The sequence below is a fragment of the Malurus melanocephalus genome, unplaced genomic scaffold (genome assembly GCF_030028575.1).
Source record: "Malurus melanocephalus ecotype Western Australia unplaced genomic scaffold, MMel_1.1 scaffold_378, whole genome shotgun sequence".
Classification (NCBI taxonomy): Eukaryota; Metazoa; Chordata; class Aves; order Passeriformes; family Maluridae; genus Malurus; species Malurus melanocephalus.
This window is the reverse complement of record NW_026623610.1, coordinates 175,400-195,709: the sequence shown is the minus strand read 5'-3', so window position 1 is coordinate 195,709 and position 20,310 is coordinate 175,400. Positions and strand designations below refer to the sequence as shown.

General features: G+C 46.3%; 1 protein-coding gene across 1 annotated transcript in view; it reads right to left on the bottom strand.

Annotated features, from left to right (window-relative positions):
* Nucleotides 1-13,717: 13,717 nt before the first annotated feature.
* LOC130581014 (protoheme IX farnesyltransferase, mitochondrial) overlaps nt 13,718-20,310 on the bottom strand; it is a 103,232-nt gene continuing 96,639 nt past the window's right edge. The window contains 1 exon segment of the mRNA XM_057378885.1: nt 13,718-14,928. Coding sequence (XP_057234868.1) covers nt 14,393-14,928 — 536 coding nt within the window. The 3' untranslated portion in view covers nt 13,718-14,392.

Here is a 20,310-nt window from a genome sequence, read left to right as displayed (position 1 = left end):
GGGTTCGGGGACGGGCAGCGCTCTCAGCCTCTCACAGCCGCGCTCCTCGCATAATGAGGGAGGGCCGGGCGAGGGCGGGCAGGGGACGGGCTGGTTGGCTGACAGGACGGGGGTGGTGGCGGATCGCACCGTCGGGGCAGCGGCTCCGTGCCCGCCGTGGCCGCGAGGTTGCCGCGGATCCGTTCCGGCACCCCCGGGGCGGGCCCCCCGTAGGGGTTCGTGTGCTGGACATCCCCTTCCAGGCCGGGATTTGCCATGCCTTACCCACCACGGCTGCAGGGAATCGCCAGCTGCGGGGCACTGAGSACATCATGCTGTTGGGGACATCTCAGTCATTTTTTTCTCCTCCTTATCCCCCAAATACTTGAATCATAAAGTCTCCAGGGAGACATATTGTTATCTTTCAGTTCCTAAAGGGGCATTACTAAAAATATGGGGACAAACCTTTTAGCAGTCTAGGGATAATGGTTTTAAACTGACAGAGTGAAGGGTTAGATTAGATATTTAGAAGAATTTTTGTACAATGAGGGTGGTAGAGGATTGGCTCAGGTTGTCCAGAGAAGCTGTGGATGACYCATCCTTGGAAACATTCAAGGCCAGGGGTGATGGGGCTTGGGACAACCTGGTGTAGCAGAAGGTGGCCSGTGCCCATGGCAGGGGGCTGAGTTAAATGACCTTTCATGGTCCYTTTCAACCCAAACTATTCTGTYACTCTGTGATTTGCCTGTTCTTTYGATGAGCTGGCTTCTCAATGAGCCGCACCTTCTGTTGTGCTGTATTTTCTGAAATCCCTGCCTGTACAAATCCTGGCGAGATTTGCCATGGTCCACATKATGGGAGTAACACACAGAAACCAAAACAAACACATCAGCTCCTGAAAGGCAAACTAAGAGCATCTGTCTGAGCAGATCCTTCCCACAAAACCATGAGCTCTGGGACCCTTCTTTCCAGGACTGGATCTCTCCAGTGTTCTCCAGGGATGGGGATTTTGCACATTCCCTGAAAGTGCTTTAGCCAGTATTGTYCCAGCAATCATGTAACTTACAGCCCCAATGCATTTGGGCAGGTTTTCTATCATGTTTTTTATTAAAACATGCATAAATTTTTGTACATAACTTGCTGCTTTCAGAGCTTTTCCTTTGAGGGGAGAGTGAGGGTTTGCTGAAACCTCTTAATTTTATTTTGAGATTTCCCCCTAAACAAGAGGAGCATCCTTTCACCATGAGAGCTGTGATTTTATGTGTCAGAAGCAACAGCATGATCCCAACATTTATGTATCAGCTTCACTGTTGATATATAAATTTTGCGAACTGTTCCGCAAAAATGAATTGTTTCCATCACAYTGGCTGTGGTGTGAGAATCTTGTAAAATAATCTGAAACTACAAACTGRAGTTTACAAACTAATTAAACTAAGCAGATTGAAGAGGGGAATTAAGACCCTGAGAGGTGTATGAGTTCTCTAAAAGTTGCGCAGTGGGTTAACACAGAGCTTATACCACCCAAATCTCCATCAGTACCAGTGTCACTCGTCCCCGTTCTCCCCAGAACCAGGTATTTGCAAAGCAGATTTTAGGATGACWCAAGAAGAACTTTTGTACTTAAGCCACAGAGTAAACAGTGAACAATTTCAACATTTCTTTGCTGTGAGATAAAATAAGTGGCACTGATGGGTTCTCTGTGTGTGAAGGGTGATCCCAACCAAGAAGAGATGAAGGTGCCAAGCTGTGGCAGGAGGAAGGAGGAATTGCTTTCCAGTTTCCCTCTGTGTGCTGGCAAAGCTCCGCCAGCTGGCCCAGATGGGTAATTGTGAAGAGAATTACAGAGGACATTTGCAGGCAATGCATGAATCACAGCTGTGGGCAGCAATCGTTCCACGGGTACTTCTCCTGCACCCAGGTTTACTCACCTCTGCACTTGGTGTTTTGCACAATKCCAAACAGAGTATCTGCTGCTTCCACACACGTTCCTGCACCCATGAGCTAACAGGGAAACCCTTYAGATGGAATAATTCTCCTTGTTCCYTACATCCACCAGGACCAGCCAGGATAACATCAACAAAATGTCACAGAAAGTTTGGTTTAAGCCTTTAATATATGTCAGCTGTAGCTTGTAAAAATTAGATTGGCCTTTTAAGAAAAATAGCCCCAAGATAGGTTTTACTGTAATTGTATCTTTAACAGTTGGATGTCAGGAGATTTTTCCCTAAGAATGGCAAATGGGTAAGTGATCAGAAACAGYATCTATGCAAAGGTAGGTCAGGAGGAGGGCTGGGGTCTCCCTGGAGCAGGGAGTGTGGGTGAGAGAGGTTTTGGCAAGTGGTTTAGGAAGCAGTCATGGCTCCATCCTCCAGAGTGGCACATTGCCTCTAGCTGGAGCCCACACGGCTGCTTGGCAGGACACAGATCTCCTCCACTCCTGCTGCCATGTCAAGAGCAGGGCTTCACTTGGGCTCAACACTTGCTCTTGGCTCCTGGAATTTGCTTAGCATGCCACACACAGCAATTGTGGCAGGAGCATGTGTGATGCACCCGTGGATAGGGCGAGAAACATTTTGAAGAAACAGAGTTGGAAAGAAATGGGCACAACCAGAAATGAACATCTGGGTTTGGTCTGTGCCCTGGAATCAGAGCAGTGGCTGTCTTGTTGGCTGGTTAGTCAGTAACTGAGTTGCATCCATACCGTCTTCATATCCCATTTCTTGATGATTATTGATTACACAGATGGCACTGGGAAGGTGCATCTCCTGACAAGGGGTCACCACAGCACTTCCTGGAGCACTGCTGAGACAGGCCTGGAGAGTTCCCATCTCTGCAAAATGCACTTGTTACAGCAGGGCAGACAGCCAAGAACCCAGCAGGCCTTCAAGTCAAGATGATGGTTGCCCAGAGAAGCTGTGGATGTTCCARTCCTGGAATGTTCAAGGCCAGGYTGGATGAGCTTGGAGTAACCTGGTCTAGYGGAAGATGTCTCTGCCCATGGCAGGGCATTGGAATGAGATCTTTAAGGCTCTTTCCAAWCCAAATTATTCTGTGATTCTGGGATCAAATCCACAGTGAGGACAGAGGAAGTGTCAGGTCTGTCAGGTCACCTCCCCAACATCCACTCTGGGAGATTCTTCCCAGGCCATGTGTCCTACAGATGCAGCCATGCACTTTACAACATTTTCTTGGAGTCTGACATAAGGCAGCAGTTTCCAGTGCTGATCCTGTTCTRTCGGCATGGCTGAGTTTCACCTTGTTGCTTTATCTCTTCTCAATCAGAAAATCTGCATGTCCTTTTAGCAAACATTATTTTTCGGACACTGAAGTGGCCATTTTTGAAATGCTCTGGAATGCTCCTTCTTCTGAAAGATGAAGGCTTCATATACAGCTCTTTGGAGATCTGCAGGAACAAGCCCTAATGGGGTGATAAATAGGAGCACGTACCCAAAATCAAGACAGTGTGCTCTTGGTCCCAATCCAGACAGGATGCAGTTTTCCTGACACAGTTTAAGTTTGGGGGAAAGTAATCCACCATTTCATTATGTCAATCAAGTACATGATCATGGAAAAACGAGCATGTAACTCTAAAGTGCTCTGCTGTATAGTGACCTGGCCAGASAGGAGATGACCAGTCAACTCTACCCCCTTTTTGGGAACATACAGCACCCAGAACACTGAGATGCAGGGCTTCAGTATGAGACTTCAGCATTCCTTGTCCATCCATAAGCATCTATGATGGGATTTTGTCCTTATTTCAGTACCATGAGATGTTTCTCAGTCATGGAACTGTCTCAGTCCTSTCCCCCTTGCAGGGTCCCAGGAAGAGGTCCTGCACTTCTTTATTCCACTTTTTCCCACCACAGGAAATCCTTCTTGCTGTCTTCTCCCCTCGCCTCTGCCACATGTGTCCTGTGCAGTGCACCCTTGTGCTATTCCAGAGCATGCAGGAGCTGAGGATCAGCAATGGATAAATCTTGTGTGTCTGTCTACAGCCTTCTCTCCACTGCACACATCTGCTGAACTTGTTTTAATGTCACAATAGTAGGTAAGAGTTGGGGGAAAGKGATGAGGACATTTGGGATTTTGTCCTGAAAAACACATGTGCTTTAACCGGTAGAGGCACAGTTTGCCATGCATGTTCTTGGATCAGGATTGCTGGACCAGCTGGCAGTGCCATCTCAGCTGCAAGCAGCCAAATGGTGTGACTGGGTCACGCTGGGGGAAACAGGCCATGGTGTGACTGCAGGCACCATCAGTGGGACTCAGCACAGCTCAGACACTGGAAAGGCAAGTGCCCAGGGCTTTATGCAACCCCCGCTCTGCACCCAAGTCCAAGTACCAAATAAAGCCTTAGAGCCCTGAGGTGTGGCTTCATAACCCCACCACTGCCCAGAGACATCCCAGGAATAGCCCAGGGACATCCCAGGGACATCGTTGCCTTTCACACTGTCCTGTTGCATTGTCTTGGGTGTGCTCCCACCAGGGCCATGGGCAGCAATGCTGTACTGATGTAAGAGGAGCTCTTGTTTCTCTTAACCTGAAACCATTTCCTTTCCCCCACTGCMCTCCCTCCCCTTGCTCCCTAATTTGTCCCTGGGGTTTTAATATCTATTTCTCCAAGTGCCACGAGCCAAATTTACTGCTCACATAACTGCACCGACTTCAGTGGAGGAGAGCGTTTAGGGTGCTCCAAGGAGGTATAAGTAGGAGTGATGTGATGGAATTGAGTAAAGGAAAATATAGTGTGACTGTCAAGAAGAGTTTTCTACCAGCGAAATCTATAGACTGTGCAAGTTTCCCATGGGAACAAGCAGAAACCAAGTTGCTGAAGTCATTTTAAACCAGCATAAGAGAATGGGAAATCAGCCCGGTGACTGGCCAGAAGGAAAGGAGAGATGACATAAGGCTATTTCTCTGTCTCTGAGTTCTGTGGCTGCATTGCTTTGTCCATGGAATTATTTTAATGCAACTGGATTCCTCCTTGTTTTGGGTGATGCAATGGCCCTTGCTGCTTTGGAGAAATTTCAATTCCTCTGCTAAATTCTGCCCKAGATTAAAGCAACACTCACTGCAGCCCCCATTAGTCTTCCTCTTATTTCTGCTGCTTGCAAACCCCTTCTGGGGTCTTTTCAGGCTTCTTCCCTGACTTACCTGAGCCTCTGGCTCCAGTAGTGTACATATTAAGCTGTATAGAATGGACCAGCCATTGGGAATAGTGGGAAGCCATGAGTGGCTATGGAAGGCACCAGACATGGRTCTGTAATTCACTGGCAAGCAGGAGAGAGCCCACAGATGGAAATCTTCYTACCTTCAGGGATCCTTCAGGTAGATTTGTTGTAGATAATTTGCTGAAAAATCATCAAGGAACGATTTTCATCACTATATGTTTTCATCATTATGCATTTTCATCATTATATATTTTCATCATAAAGGAACGATTTTCATCAAGGCATGTAGGGAAACACTGCTTTCCCTTCTGACCTCTGACTCCAGTAACGCCTGCCAGCCCAATATGGGCTCTGTGGATAAAGCCAGGGCTGCAGATGCAGCAGCCATGCCCTGCTACCACCCAGTGGCTTTGGCAACCTCGTACCCATGTAACTTCCTAATGTATTTATGAATGACTTAACATTTGTTCAACATCTCAACATTAGCAAGTTAAAGCTCTAGTGCAACCTCCTACCTCGCACAGTTGCCAGATAATTACAGATTAGAACCGGCTAATTTTTATTTTTGTAAAGCTGTCAGAGATCTATGTTTGTTATTATTGTCTCCTAGGTTGCCAGTTGCATAAATACATATGTAAAACCCCCTTTGATCTCGAAGTATAATGATGCAGATTTATCAAATGTTTGCCTTTTTCTGTCTCTTTGAAAAGACTGATTTATGGAGTGCAGWCCCTACCTCCCTTCCTCTCTTGAAATATGAAGTGTTTGTGAGCAGCCAAGGTAATATTTAATATCCTGCCAAGAATCCTTAGCACTTCCTAACAAATGAACTACAACCTAACCAAATGGTTCACATCTGTTTAGCCTCTTCTTCTTTTTAGCTAAACAAATTAGCATTAGAATACCTGGGAGGAACAAAAAGTCCCTTTCTAGATGACAGAGCACAGACAATTATTAGCAAGGGGAGTAACTGTCCTGAAAGGAGCAGGCATGGACCTAGCAGATGTTTTCACATCTCCTGTAGTGTCCATGAATGACCCGCACCACAGTGGACACACTGCCACGGCTTTTTGAAGTGGGTGAGGAGTCCATTCAGAGTTGCCTTCTGAATGAAATTAAAGACAGTGGCCCCAGTGAGTTAAGTATTCCATTTAAACCACTTCCAGCAAAGACAGGTTTTGTTGGGGGGTGGTTTTCCCCATAAATGGCAAAAATAAAGAACATCACCCCATTCATCCCAAACACAGGCTCAGGATGCTCAGGAGGCAACAGCCTGCTCTGCTTTTATTTCTGTTTCCACCAGTGCTTTCTCATCCCAAGGGCATCAAACCACCCAGCCTTATCACCCTTCCTCTCTGGGAAATAAGGTGTGATGAGTTATTTGGGGTTTAGGAGAATCGCAAGGCACAAACGAATATCTGCAAAACATAGACTGGATTATTACAGCCTCCTACAGCCTGCACATGGGCAATTACAAGCTCACACACCTCCAACCAYGTGGTGCCTTTCAAGCACCCTTATTCCCACTGAGGTCCCAAACACCTTTTAATCAGAGGTTCGGGAGAGGCTCTGGGGCAGAGGTGGGACAGGATGGGGTGAGACGCGCTCTCCACTGAGCGCTCAGTTAATTGGATTCATGGCTGGAGGAGGTAGCCAAAGGAAACACATGTTTTATTAGGGCWAACAGTTTTATTGTAAATGTTTAGAAAAAGCAAACAGTAAAGCTTCACAGAGATACTGCTATTAATACATCATCTGAATAACAAGTGATTAAAACCAACAACAGCTACTATGAAAATGTGGCTTTTTTAGCACTGGACCACATAGGAWGAATCCGAGAAAATCGTGATGAACAGACCAGCAGGGTGAAATTATAAATAAAAACAGCTCTGTAAAGASTACAAAAGCAGCAATAATCAGTCCGGTCTGTGGTTTAGTGAGGGCTACAGTCATTACGGAAAGTGCTGTTAATACCAGAGCCAGGGACACCGCCGGGTGTAAGGATGCAGCTTCAGGAGGAGTCAACAGAGGGAGTTCCCATCAGCGCAGCCAAGCGCCACTCGGGCCGCACATCCCGGCGGAGCAGTCCCCGTCTGTCCGGCCGTCTGTCCGGCTGTCTGTCCGGCTGTCTGTCCACACGGCATTCCTGAATCCCCACTGAAAGAAAGGTACCCGAGCGGCGGGCGGCGCTGAACAGAGCTCCAGAGCTCCAGAGCTCCGGGCTGTGCCGCCCCACAGCGCCTCTGGCACGGTAAGGGCAGACAGACCCCACAAAGCTCAGCTTCGCGGATACCTCGTTCAGCTGCGCTTCTTCCAGCCTGGCTGGCGCCTCCTCTCACCCACGGGCACTTCCCAAGCACACCCAGGGAGCAATCCCTGCAGGAACCCGGCAATGCTGCTCCCGGCAGGAGCCGCGCTGGGTGACTCCCGGAGACCGGACTTACTGGGCAGCAGTTACAGCACAGAGGACAGAGCCCCTTCCACCCCAAAACAGAAGTGTTTGTCATATATTGGCAGCCCTGGAGTCACTGCCTGGCCTGTCYAAGTCCATGGGGTGCCACAGGGTGGTGTCAGACCTATATCTTGTGCAGAGCTCTGAGTAGCACGGGGAAGAGGTGGCATGAGAACATCTGCTTGCAGATKCTTCCTTCCACTACATTCTTCCCAAAGCTCATTCTTGAAGTGAGGACACTTAATCATCTTCACTCCCAGCATATTGACTCCTGCCAGTCCTTGTTCCTGTTGAAAACCAAATGCAATGTAACAACCAGGCCAGAGCAATCCGATGAGGGAGAAGAGATTTATTCCTGTCTGCTTCTGGGTAACTTTGTGGCCCCAGCCATCCTGCTTCCACCTAGCATGACTCAGCTTCCCTTCGGTGCTGCTGGGAGTGGTTCAGTGAAGGAATGGCCTTGGCAGCTCTGCAGCATGAATATCCATCCAAACCTTGCTTCCATGGTCTGGATACCATCCAGCTGGTCCCTGGGAATCACTGCAGAAATACCTTAATTACCTTGTTTGCATCTCTGTTTCAACTTTAATTTGATACAGTGTCTCCTCTCCATGAAAAAAAAAATCCCAAATATCTCCCAGCCTTTCTCAGCAGCAAAAATCTTGGATCTTTCTCCTTGGTTACAAAAAAAAAAAAGTTTGAGTGCCGTGTGTCTGACCCTGCACAGGGAGGAGAAGCTTGATGCTGGAGTCTGTCCTGCCAGGCTGGGAGATCTCCTAGCACCACGATGATCTCATCTCTACACATCATATCCACAGGGATGACTCYTTCCCTCTCCCCCTTACTTGCTTTTTGGATGAGGGAGATAGGCAAGATGTCCAGAGTGGTCCCAGTTAGGGACAGTTTGGTCAGKGTGGGAGATCAGATCCCTGCTGTTTCCAGTTGACCAGGACAATTCCCCCAACTCTGTGTTTCCCTTAAGAACAGAGTCCAGCTGCAGCTGCAGTTTTGAAAGGCACAGGCAATGTGTGTTACAGCACATATTCCATKAAAAAAATGTATGAAAGAGAATCTATAATCACAATAGAAAGTATTAAAATGAGGAGCAGGGGGCAGAAAGGACCTTGAAATTCATCTGACAGCAAAACSAGGGAAAAAACCTCAGCTACCAAACTGCCCTGCTCCTTGGGGCTGCCCACACTTTGGAGACACACKGAAACCTCCCTGTGGGTACTCAACTCACTCAGTGGGCAAGACCGAGTCAGATGTCCTAGAAAAATGGCAATACAGGCATGAATTCAGAGCTGTTCCAGCACTAGTGGTGAGCACCAGGCACACTCCTTTTCTAGCACCCTTTTGCTCTCCCAAAGCATAGGGGCCATGGCAGTAGCTCTTCACCAGCTCCTCAGTACAATCCATGCCTGCCACACACAAAGAATCTCTTAGGAAAGGTCAGCAATGCTCAAACAAGCATTTGGGAGCCATGACATTTCAGGCATGGGGAGAAACACCCAGCACCTTCCCAGAATGGTTTAATGGCCCAGCCTGAGCCAAATCATCAGTTCTTGCTCCAAGGCCTGTTCTTGCTCCAAGGCCAGAACTGGTTAGGAATGGCAGGAAAACATCTCCACATTGTGGGAAAAGAGCTCATTTTGCCAACCCTGTTCTGCAAAACAGATGAAMTGTACCTTTTTTTAAATACTGGAAACTAGCCAGAGGTGCTGATCCAGGCTGGAAAATCTTCAGCACAAACAGGTAAAGTCTGGAAGCAGAAGAGCAGAGGTGACAGAGGAWGRKGCCAGAYTCTTCAGGACAGYCCAGTGACAGGACAAGAAGCAGTGGCCATAAACTAAAACACAGGAAGCTCCACCTCAGTATGAGAAAGAACTTACTTCCAYGGAGGGAGGCAGAACACTGGAACAGCTGCCCAGGGAGGGTGTGGAGTCTCCCTRTCTGGRGACATTCCAAATTCACCAGGACACGTATCTGTGTCACCTGCTCTGGGTGACCCTGCCTTGGCATGGGATTGGATGAGGTGATCTCCAGAGGTCCCTTCCAACCCCARCTGTTCTGGGATTATGTGAACAGAAGGGTTCATAACACATCTCTGAAGCTGAATAGACCTGCTGTWGGAGCCCTAGAAGCCTGTAATACTTTTTATTTCAGAGGGGACTAAAAAATATTGAGGGAATCACCCCCAAGGGCACAGTCTGAGGGACCTTATGGAGGAGGATCCTCACCAATGACACTTCTGAACTCACCTCACAAAGGTTGTGACCTTTGACTCCCAACTAACCCCACGCAGTCTGGGAGATGACAAACATTAGAACCAGCCTCTGACCTATCCTGGGTGAGGCCACATGCCTGGACACACCCTGGGGGACAAGCCCTGCCCTGCAGCACTGACCTTGCCATGATGGGAAGAAATTGCAGCACTAAGAGGCAAATAGCTGACTCAAGGTCCCATGGCCAGCAMAAGAGGCATCCTGAATCCCACCAGCCCTCACTGGGACTGGCTCTTTGCCTGGTTAAGAAATTCCATGACTCAAAATGCCACTGGGGACAGCCTGCAATGAAGCATCTAGAATTACCACCTCCAGCAGAGCTGTTTGGTAGGAAACAGTGCTGATATCTCTGTTTTCATAGCAAAGTGTTCTGCAGACACCCTGCATTTCCAAGGAAGAGTATCTAATCACCTCTGGAGAGCAACCAGGACAAAACRTGCTTTCTCTCTGTAAGGATAATGAATTTCTAATAGTATCACTTTGTTTCCATTCCTACTCTCCTGGGATTGTCAGAACTGAAAAGGAGGTGTGTTTTGTGTAAGCATTGAAACACTGAGGCCTGGCAGAGTAGGAAATGCTGCTGGAGCCAGGARAGTGTGAATGTGTGACTCTGCTGGGACAGATTATATCAGAGATTGATACAGGAAGAGAGAAAAAAAAAGTCCATGGGGGAAATGAGAGGGAAAGTGCTGTGAGCACAGGGATTGGGTTTCTTCACTCATGCTGGAACAAAGAGCAGAGCCCTTTGCTCCACCAACTAACTGCCTGCCACGCTGGGATGCCTGCTGTGCCGGGATGCCTCCTTGGCAGGGGTACCAGAATGCTGCTCTGCTGGGTACCACACACATCTCACACAGGACCTGGGGCTCCTTGGGAACTTGAGAGCTCAGGGCAACTCCCAGCCACACAGCTCAGCTCCCCACACCACCCTGTGAGGTGCTGTGCTTCATGATCTGCTGAAGATCATGGAAAAGAAGAGATGAGAGGACACCCCAGTCTCTCTGCAATGCCTCAGAGCCTTACCCAGCACTCACTGTGGAGGCTTTTCAGAACAACAGGCATGAGCCAACAAAGACATGACAAAGACATGTTCCMTCCTCCAACAAGGAGAAGTATCTCCATCCCTATTTTACAGTTTGAGTACATTTCTTCCACAGACATCTGGYAAGAATGAAGATCTCCTGAGCCTTAGGGCTACTCTTTTATCCACAAAACCACAMAAAAGGTTTAAAGTCCAAACAGACAAAACCCACCTTTATCCTCTTGAGTCACTGGTTCAGATTCCTCCATAAACTTCAGTCCAGGCTTCAGATGGTGCAGMGTTGCCTCCTGTGACAGCAACACTGAGATGGGATCCTCTAAGCTACCAGCAGACTCAGGGCTAGGAGAGACATGGCACACCACTGCTATTTTGTTTGCTACCACATATAGAGCAGGTGTTTCATGGCTGGGGGTTGGAATGAGATGGTATTTAARATTCCTTTCAACCCAAACCATTCTGTGATTCTGCAGGACCAGTTCATGGGGAGTTCCTGAGTAACCWGGATAAAGAGTGACAACCAACCTATATTCAAGTTATCCAAATGGGATAAGATGAAAACAACATTGMAATTCCATGCAGGAACTGCTGTTTCAGGTTCAAGGAGCCCTCAAAGCCTGATGTTTGCACAGCCCAGCACAGAGATACAGAAAGCCCAGGTTCATCTCCTCTGTAAAGCCATCCCAGCAAGTACCTCATGCATCACACCTGCCTCTTTCTTTCCCCCCAGAATCTGGGCAGCAATATCAGCAGTTCTGGAGGGGAACATGGCTAGCATTAGTACTTCCTGCAGGGTCACAGGGACCACAAGCACCCTTGGGTCATGGCAGACAGTTCAAGATTTTTCATCCTCCATAGTGGCACCAGAAATACTGAAAAGGGACCTGAGAGCAYCTACTGCAATATCCATCTGCCACCAAGGTTTCAGTTTGGCAAGGTGTTTATTTCAAAAGCACATGCAACAGCAAAACTTCCYAAAGGCAGTAATATGGCAGTCAATGATTTCATCCACATCTGACACATGGCCAGTGTGCAGCAGAGMAGAGAACAGTTTCTAGGTAAAGAAAGCTTTTCTTTTTAAATAAGGAATTTCAATAATGCATAATCTTACATTTAAATCCCAGATCCATTCATTCGAAAGCTATGCTTTCTCTCCAGGCCAGACCCACTGGGTGTGGAGATGTTGGTACAACGCAGAGACCTGCACTTTGCAGACATTCAGTGATGATTATAAAGCTCCCATCCAGCCCCAAACCTTGTGAATGTTACACATTTTAGCCCCAGAAAGGAAGACGATTCTCTTCAGAACACAACYACAGGCATGTCCTTGAGGCCTTTAATCAGAACGGAATTCCTCAGCAGCACCAGGAACTGCAGGCCATCTGAAACCTGCCTMTATAATGACTTAGGAGAAACCCACAGCCCTCCTGCCTCAGCACCACTTTCTGCCTCTGGGAGGAAAATTTGTGGTTTTCTGTGAGCCATCTTCTCTTTTCAGGTTTCTCTCCCACATAAAGGTTCCTCAAATTCTTTGGTTTCACACAAATCCTTTCCACTCATATGCAATTTATTTRTTGTTTGCACAATAAATCAGTATTTCAAAGCTGTCCTTGCTCTTGCCATGATCAAGAACATTGCTGTTGTGAGAAGTGCCCCAAAACTGATACCAAATACCTTTGCAATTAACTGAACCCATCCAGAGTTTCAACAAGAAGTGAACARCTTAAAACAGATTTGAAGCACTCATCTCTTTTTGGACAGTATGCACTTTATTGCAGAGAAGACTGTATGAATCTTAAAACAAATTCAGGAATTTCCCAGTTTCCATACAGTTCCACAAAGTGTCGCCCACAGTAACCTGAGCACAGTGGAGATTGACAGAGAGAGAGCTCCATCCTGTCCCCTGCAATCACTCAAGTCACCAAATCTTGCAGCCAATTATTTAAGATCTGTGGAAACAGGTCGCCCTGCTCCTGCAAGCACCTCTTCCAGAAAACAGAGGTTAAACCGTGTCACTCCTGATTTACACCAGCRTAACTAAGACCAGGAGATAGGCTTGGATCACGAGAACAGCCAGGCAAGGTTTTATGTCAGTGTGATACACCTGTGGTGGCAGATACGTGACATTTCCTGAAGGGCTTTATTTGAGATCAAGATTGAGACAGTTTCTTCAGGTATTGCTGTATCTTTGGATCACTGCTCATCCTGCTGCCCAGTCCTCTCCACATGGGAAAGAAATCTTGGCATGAAAACACATCAAGTCATAACAGGCACTTCCACAACAATCACTGTCTTTGTCTGCCCTGGATACTGCTGTGTTTGGGAGCATCCCAGCAGGTCACAGCCAGCTCCATGCAGGATGAGGGCGAGCCACAGCCGAGCATGTTAGAYACAAGCATRTTAGACTGTGAYCACAAATRTTCTTCAGCRTATCAGTCCAAAGGGATAATGCTCWTTTCTCAGGAGACCATCCACAATAATTGCTTTGGAGAGACACTGGCTGCATCAGCAAGTGAATATTATGTTAGACTAAAACCCCTACCCCTTTTTCTGTAAAAATGTGTTTCCTTACCTATTAATCACCCACAAASTGAARCCTTTCTGAGCAACCRTCCACACTRTGACATTAAACACAGCTCAAGCTCYTGATGCCAGTCCAGAGCTTGTCTAAGGATGTCAAGACTGAACGGGCTGGCACAAGACACATTAACATGGAAAAGCCTTACAACCACCCGATTCTGGGATCTGCTTCTCACCTCCTCCACATTTCACATATAGCCTCTCTGCCATAACCAGCTGAAGATCTGACACACAGGACTCAAACAATAATGATGCAAAACCTCATGGGAGTCAGAAGTTCCCCATGATGGAAATACAATAGAATGGCTCAGTGTGTCCAMGGGATATGCTACAGGAGAGCTGTTTAAATGCCTGTGTGTGTTGTGCTGAGACAGTTTTCTTCACTACTTTAGCACTGCGCCAAGCGARTGAGTGCTAAAATCTACTGAAGTGAATGGGAACCTTGGGAAGAGCAGCTGATTGAAAAAAGCCCCCAAAACAGAGGGCTTCRGTGTAATACCAGTGCAGGGATAGCACATATTGAGAGAAAAGTTCACCCTCTCATGTGGCCCAAAGCTTAAATTAAAGGAAAGGGTGATTGGGGAACAGGGTGAGAAATCATTCATTGGTCACTTCCTGGTGGCTTCACCAAGGCTGCCAGTGCTGGTGGTGGCACATGTGCACATGTGACTTGTAACTGGACTAACTCAGCTACCCATGAGGATGGAGACCATGACTCCCTGGGACTTTGGAAGGCCATCCCAAAGTGATGTGCTTCTGACATAGGCWAAATCATAATCTGTGATGAGTTAGGGCGCCTGAGGCCCTGAACRCTTTAAGCTCTCCTGACTATTCCCTTTCAAAAGAAAATAGAAAATTATCGCATGAAGTGGTTGCTAGGCACAAATTATTTTTCTTCAAACAGATTCCCACAGGATTCCCCCTTGCATTTACTATAATATACTACCTGATGTGTCACGAGCATGATGGGTATTGACATTYAAGGCAATCTAATTTCCATAGCCCTGTCATGACTTTCCCCCAGTAGATCACCTTTGTCTTCCTTCTCCAGGACTGATTTCTTGCAGGTGAACATGACAAGCAGCAGCATTGGCAAGTGCCACAGACTGCAGAAGAAGAGCTTCCTGGAGCTGCTGCGGTCGGCGTCCCTGTAGAACCGAAAGCCGAGGTAGGAGATGTAGAGGTTGATAGGGAGAGAAATGATGGGGAAAGTCCACGTGGTGATGTCGAGGACAGGAGCCACTGTTGAGAGTCCAATTAAGGCTAAGCAGTGACGCAGAGCCACCCGTCGGCACAGCCCCGGGTGGGTGACAGACATCATGCAGTATCCTCCTCGCGAGTAATCTTCCCGCAGACCCCAGCTCAGGGCGTTGAAGTGAGGGAACTGCCAGGAATAGAGGATCCCTCCCAGCAGTAATGCACCTGCAGTGGGAGAGACAGTGTTAGAGGGTCCCTGCAGCAAGTGCCACACACAGACCTCAGCTGACATGTCCTGCTTGCAGGAGGGCAGTGCTACCCACCTGTGACACCAGTGACACCAGTGACACCAGTGACACCAGTGACACTGCTCTGTATAGGGACAGGGCAGCCCTGTGAGATAAGGAACCTCTGGTTTTCATGGCATCCACATTTTCATGGAGTATGGTGATTTGCCTGGTTTTGGAGCACTTAATTTGAAAAGCATTTCAGCAAGTCACTTCCTTCTAATGAACTACTGCAAACTGGTTCCTGCACCAACTGTCTCTRCCTGAAGGAAGACTGGTGGGAATGAAGTGAAACTTCATCATTTCTCACTTCAGAGACAGTTTTCCTGGGAGCTTCCAGATTCTACTCTCAGGTTCTTGGTGTGTCCAGAGAAGAAAAAAGCCAGTGAACAGAGRACAAGCAGTAGATCCTGAGACCTGGGTAAACACTGCCCTGGTAGGCTGGAGCAAGGCCAAGCCTTCTGTCTGCCCCCTGCACGAGGGAGAGAACTGCTCCCAGCATGGGACAAGCTACCATGATGGACTTGGGCAGGGGGCAGAAGTAGCAGAAGCTGTTAATGAACTAACRGGAGATGGAGAACTTATTCCAAACCAATTGCACAAACTTCTAAGCAGTTTGATCAAGTAACTCTATTCACACTAACTACTTTTACATTTAAAAAGAGCTATGGAAGCACCTCATTTCCACAGCTCTTCCTGGGACATGGTACAGCATTTATTGAAGCAGAAGCAACTTATGTACTAATTTCAGTGAGCCTCCAGAAGGCCCTCAGACWAAATTCCCTTCACTAAGTTTGTCTGAATCCCCCAAGGCTATTGCAATGTTATGAGCATTTCAGGATTTTCCTTTCATTTTCCCAGCTTCCAAACCCTCTGCTCTCRCATTAACTCTTTCTTGGTCTCTCCCTGCCTCCATGAGCTCATTCTCTATGGAAATTTCTTCTCCAACTGGAGCCATGCATCTAGCATCCTCTTAATGACCCAAGTGAAAGAGCAACACTTATCTGCAAACAAGTTAAGGYATTTAAATTTTTCTCCAAACACTCAATTCTTCCCAGCAACTCTGACAAAGCCCAAGTCACTGTGTCCTCTGAACAGCTTCACGGYTCAGATCTCCTCTCCATCTGTTCCTGGAGGCTGTTCATGCCTAGTTCTTGTCTCTAACAGCACAACTCACAYAAGTGCTGTCATGAAAATAATAATAATAATCTCAGTTTGTGAAATTGCCTTTTTTCCCCTACCTTATCATCAGTGAAGGAACCCTCCATTAGACTTCATGCARGTTTCCAGTGGCTTATAAATCCAGTAGTGGTATACAAGACCCATATCATTGCTTCATTGAACAAATAACATCCTTGTATGTACCTCTGGAAGTTGATTACACAAAGCGCAGGGATTGACACACAGAACTTGAGTGTGCAGCTTTCAGAACAACACTGTCTGCCACAAATTCCAGGTGATTTCATGGAATCACAGAATGGTTTGGAAGGGATCTTAAAGATCATCTCGTTCCAACCCCTGCTATGGGCAGGGACACCTCCCACTGTCCCAGGTCACTCCCAGCCCCAATGTCCAGCCTGGCCTTGGGCACTGCCAGGGATCCAGGGGCAGCCACAGCTGCTCTGGGCACCCTGTGCCAGGGCCTCCCTACCTTCACAGGGAGGAGTTTCTTCCTCACATCTAATCTAAACCTACAAGGGGGAAGCCATTCCCCCTTGTGACTCCAGGCCTTTGTAAACAGTCTCTCTCCATGTTTCTTTAAGGCCCTTTCTGGTACTGGAAGGCCCCARTTAAGTCCCTCCATTTCCTGGTCTATGGCCCAAAATACTCCAATTCCAGCTATTCAATCCTTCTAAAGTCAATTTTTTGGATGTGGATGTTAGCACTTTTCTAAATGGTAACCTTTAAACACAGTTGAAAATGATGCACCCCAAAACTACCAATAATTTTGGAACATCATGGCAAGAAAAGTTATTTTGGCCCTAAYAAAACAGCATTTGATTCAGTTCTGCTGAAACCTGAGGGAGCAGCTCTGCTGAAATAAACCAAAATTAAACTTACTGAAGGAGCAGTTCTCCCTAGCCCAGGAGAAACAACAGGGAAAATGTTCTTGTCCTAAGTCACTCTTTAGCTTTTTCCTTTTCTTGTAAAACACATTACCCTAGGTGAGATCCTGAATATGATACACCTAAGAGAGCAGTATTTTCTAAGTATCACATCTGTCATGCTTTAGAGACACTAGATTGTCATTGTTCAGAACTTAGGTAAAGRTAAGCTACAATTACCCATTAGCCAAGGACACTTGAGCAGATGGAGCCAGGGCCTAAGATGTGGAGCAGAGGCTGTYCCTGCTTCCCATGGCTCTGGACCTGTGTCCAGGTCCCTGTGTTTCAGCTCTAACATAGGTTTTCTTATTCAGTTGTTCCAATTTTGTGTGCAGCCAAGCTCAAARCACACCCTAAACCTCAAACACACAAAGCCCTTTAACATATCCCTATCTATGCCACCATTAAAAAAAAAGTCATCTGGAGAAAAACAGACCACTAGAATACTTGAGGTTGGATTCCCATTTACAAAGGTCTGGCTTTYACATGCAAACCTTTGGAATTTAATTACTTCAATTACATTACAACTATTGAGATAATTGATATTTCACAGAGAAGCTGAACAGTGAAACAATTTAATAGTCCATTATGASAACTTTAAAGGACCCAATCTTTTTGTTTGGTTCCCATGTACTGGGACATCCTGTAATTTTCTTGGCCAGGGTGGAGATTGTCAGGTTGTCAGAGGTTTTTTAAGTGTCACGTAAGACTGATGACTTGCAAAGCATGGCACATGAAACAGTACAATTCAGCATCAAATGAGCTCACAGTAGGAATCCTGTCAAGCCCAGAGCAGACACTGTAATACTCATTAATTACTAGATGAATGTTAACTATGTCATAATTAAGTCAGCACTGTTTTTAAGCAATATTGGAGTGAGACAAACTCTGGAGACTAATCTGGTTCCAAACAGAGCTGAGTCTACCCTGTGGCCTCCATGCCGTTCCCAACTGTTTGGGAACTCAGCTTAATTATTGCAAATCTCCCTCTTCTCTACAGAGTTTATAATTAAGTGAACATCAGACAAGGTTGTTCCCAACAGGAACACGTGAACCTGGTGCAGGGTTTGCAAAAGCAAAGCTCGCTGTCAGAGCAGAGTCATTGCTTGGGCAACGGGGGATAGGCAGCACCCAGGGACACCCTGGGGAACTCAGGGACACCAGGGACACCCAGCACCTTGGGATCTCTTGGCTCTTCCACAGCTTGCAAAAACCTGAGCACAGGCAGACTGACAGGAACTCAGATMTCTCAGCTTCTCTGCTATAGTTCATGAATTGTAGGACCACAAGTACCCAGCTGGCTTGTGGATATCAAACCCCTTGGCCTTTTTGGCCAAATATTTAATTGCTGCAATTGAGCCATTTATGATCAATTCTTCTCTCCAAGTGTAAGAACCTGGGACAGATGCAGCAGGTATGTAGAAATCCCAGTAACTTGTCAGATCAGTCCTGTTTTATTTTGGAGGAAAATGAAGTAAACTAAGGATAACAGGGCCCAGGTCTCCATAACTCTTTAAATCTTCTGTGCAAAATCAGAATAAAATATTTTCTTCTTGAGTTCCTATTCTTTAATCTCTTTGCACTGTCTTAAATCATCTCAAAAGTTTCAGGATTGCAGAGAATCAGGTAGGTCCTAAAGCAMCCATGGAGCTCAAGATAACAGGTTTTATCATTCCTCATGAATTTCAAGGTTAAGCTATTATTTCTTTCCTTACATTCTTCTTTGAGATTTATTTAAATAGTAATAGACCTCCTTTTTAATAAACAAGAACAAGCTGAGATTTTTATTTCATTTTAATATCTAAGATAAAGCCAAAATGTCAACTGGCATTGAAGAAGGCAGAAAATGGTTCTTTCTTTCTGTAAATATATTTTTATCTAGTGAAATACTGAAGCTTTATAAACTCACTTTTCCTAGAACAAACAGGACACTAAATTCCACAGTCATTTGTCATCTGCTTGGATATTTAACTGTTCAATAAATTTGGTAAGACTTGGAAGTCATTGTGAGATGAGACTTCCAAAACTAGTGATTTGAGCTTTGCAAACTGCAGCAGCTGACAGTGTAATTTTCAGAATTACAAGAGCTAGAAGCACCCTCATCCAAAGTTCTGCTCTTTACAGTATCAAGAAGGCCATGTGGCTCTAAATATTGATTAAAATKTCATGGTTTGTTCCTTCTAGAGAAATTTATGATTAACTCATTTGCTGGACAGTCCAGATCTCAGGTCAGAGAGCAATGTCAGTGCAGGAGCCCAGTCCCTGGTCTAAGCCTTGGTTAGGAAGAGCCCTTAAGAGCAGGAGATTGGAAAATTATTTTTAGGGTGTAAGTCCTTGCAGACCATGAGTTCTGACCACTGGTTAACACCTGAGGAGGAGAGCAGAGCATTCAAGCAGAAAAAGCTCCTTGTCCTCCCTATCCTGGGCTCACACCAATATTAGTGACATGTAACGAAAAGCTCCAGAGGCAAWTGCCAGTTCCCCAACCTTCTCATGTCCCATAGAGAGTTCATACAAYATATATTCAAGAAAGAGTAAGTACATGCAGCTGCTGAGTTATCAGTGCTCACATAACTCATTCTGAACAAACTCAGCAACCTGAGGCCTTCTCATCCACTAAAGGGCAAAAATGTTTGGTTTCTGTTTGACTATCTTGCGCTGAGGATGCCAGTCTCATAACCAGTGATTTGAAATGTGCCTCTTTCATGCTGGCAATACCTTTCATCATCAAAGAGCTTTAAGCTGTTCAGTTGGCACATGGAGCCACAGTAATGGTTTTACCCATAGATGAATTATTTCAGCTGTCTGCCTTAAATGATGCACAACAGTTTGGGATGGTCCAATTGAAATTCTCAAAAAAAAATTCTGAAGACAAGTTTCTCCAGGGAAGAAAAAGACTTGAGCTACAGGAGGGCACAGGCTGGAGTACAGCATGTGTCGGTGGAAGCTCCAGCCTCAGAAACAGAGCCAGCTATGTCCAGCCMGTCTGGGCAGGCAGGTGAACATGGATCTGTCCACACAAGTCAGGGCAAACATGTCACAGATTATCTACAGGGACTGCTGTATCCACATCATGTTCCTGTAAACACACTACAGAGGGAAAACATAACACACTACAGAGGAAAAACATGTGGTCTCTTCTTGCCCCTCTCATTGTTTTGTAAGGAACACTCAGTGCTTTCTCTCTGCACAAGGTTCTGCAAATCTCTTGGATC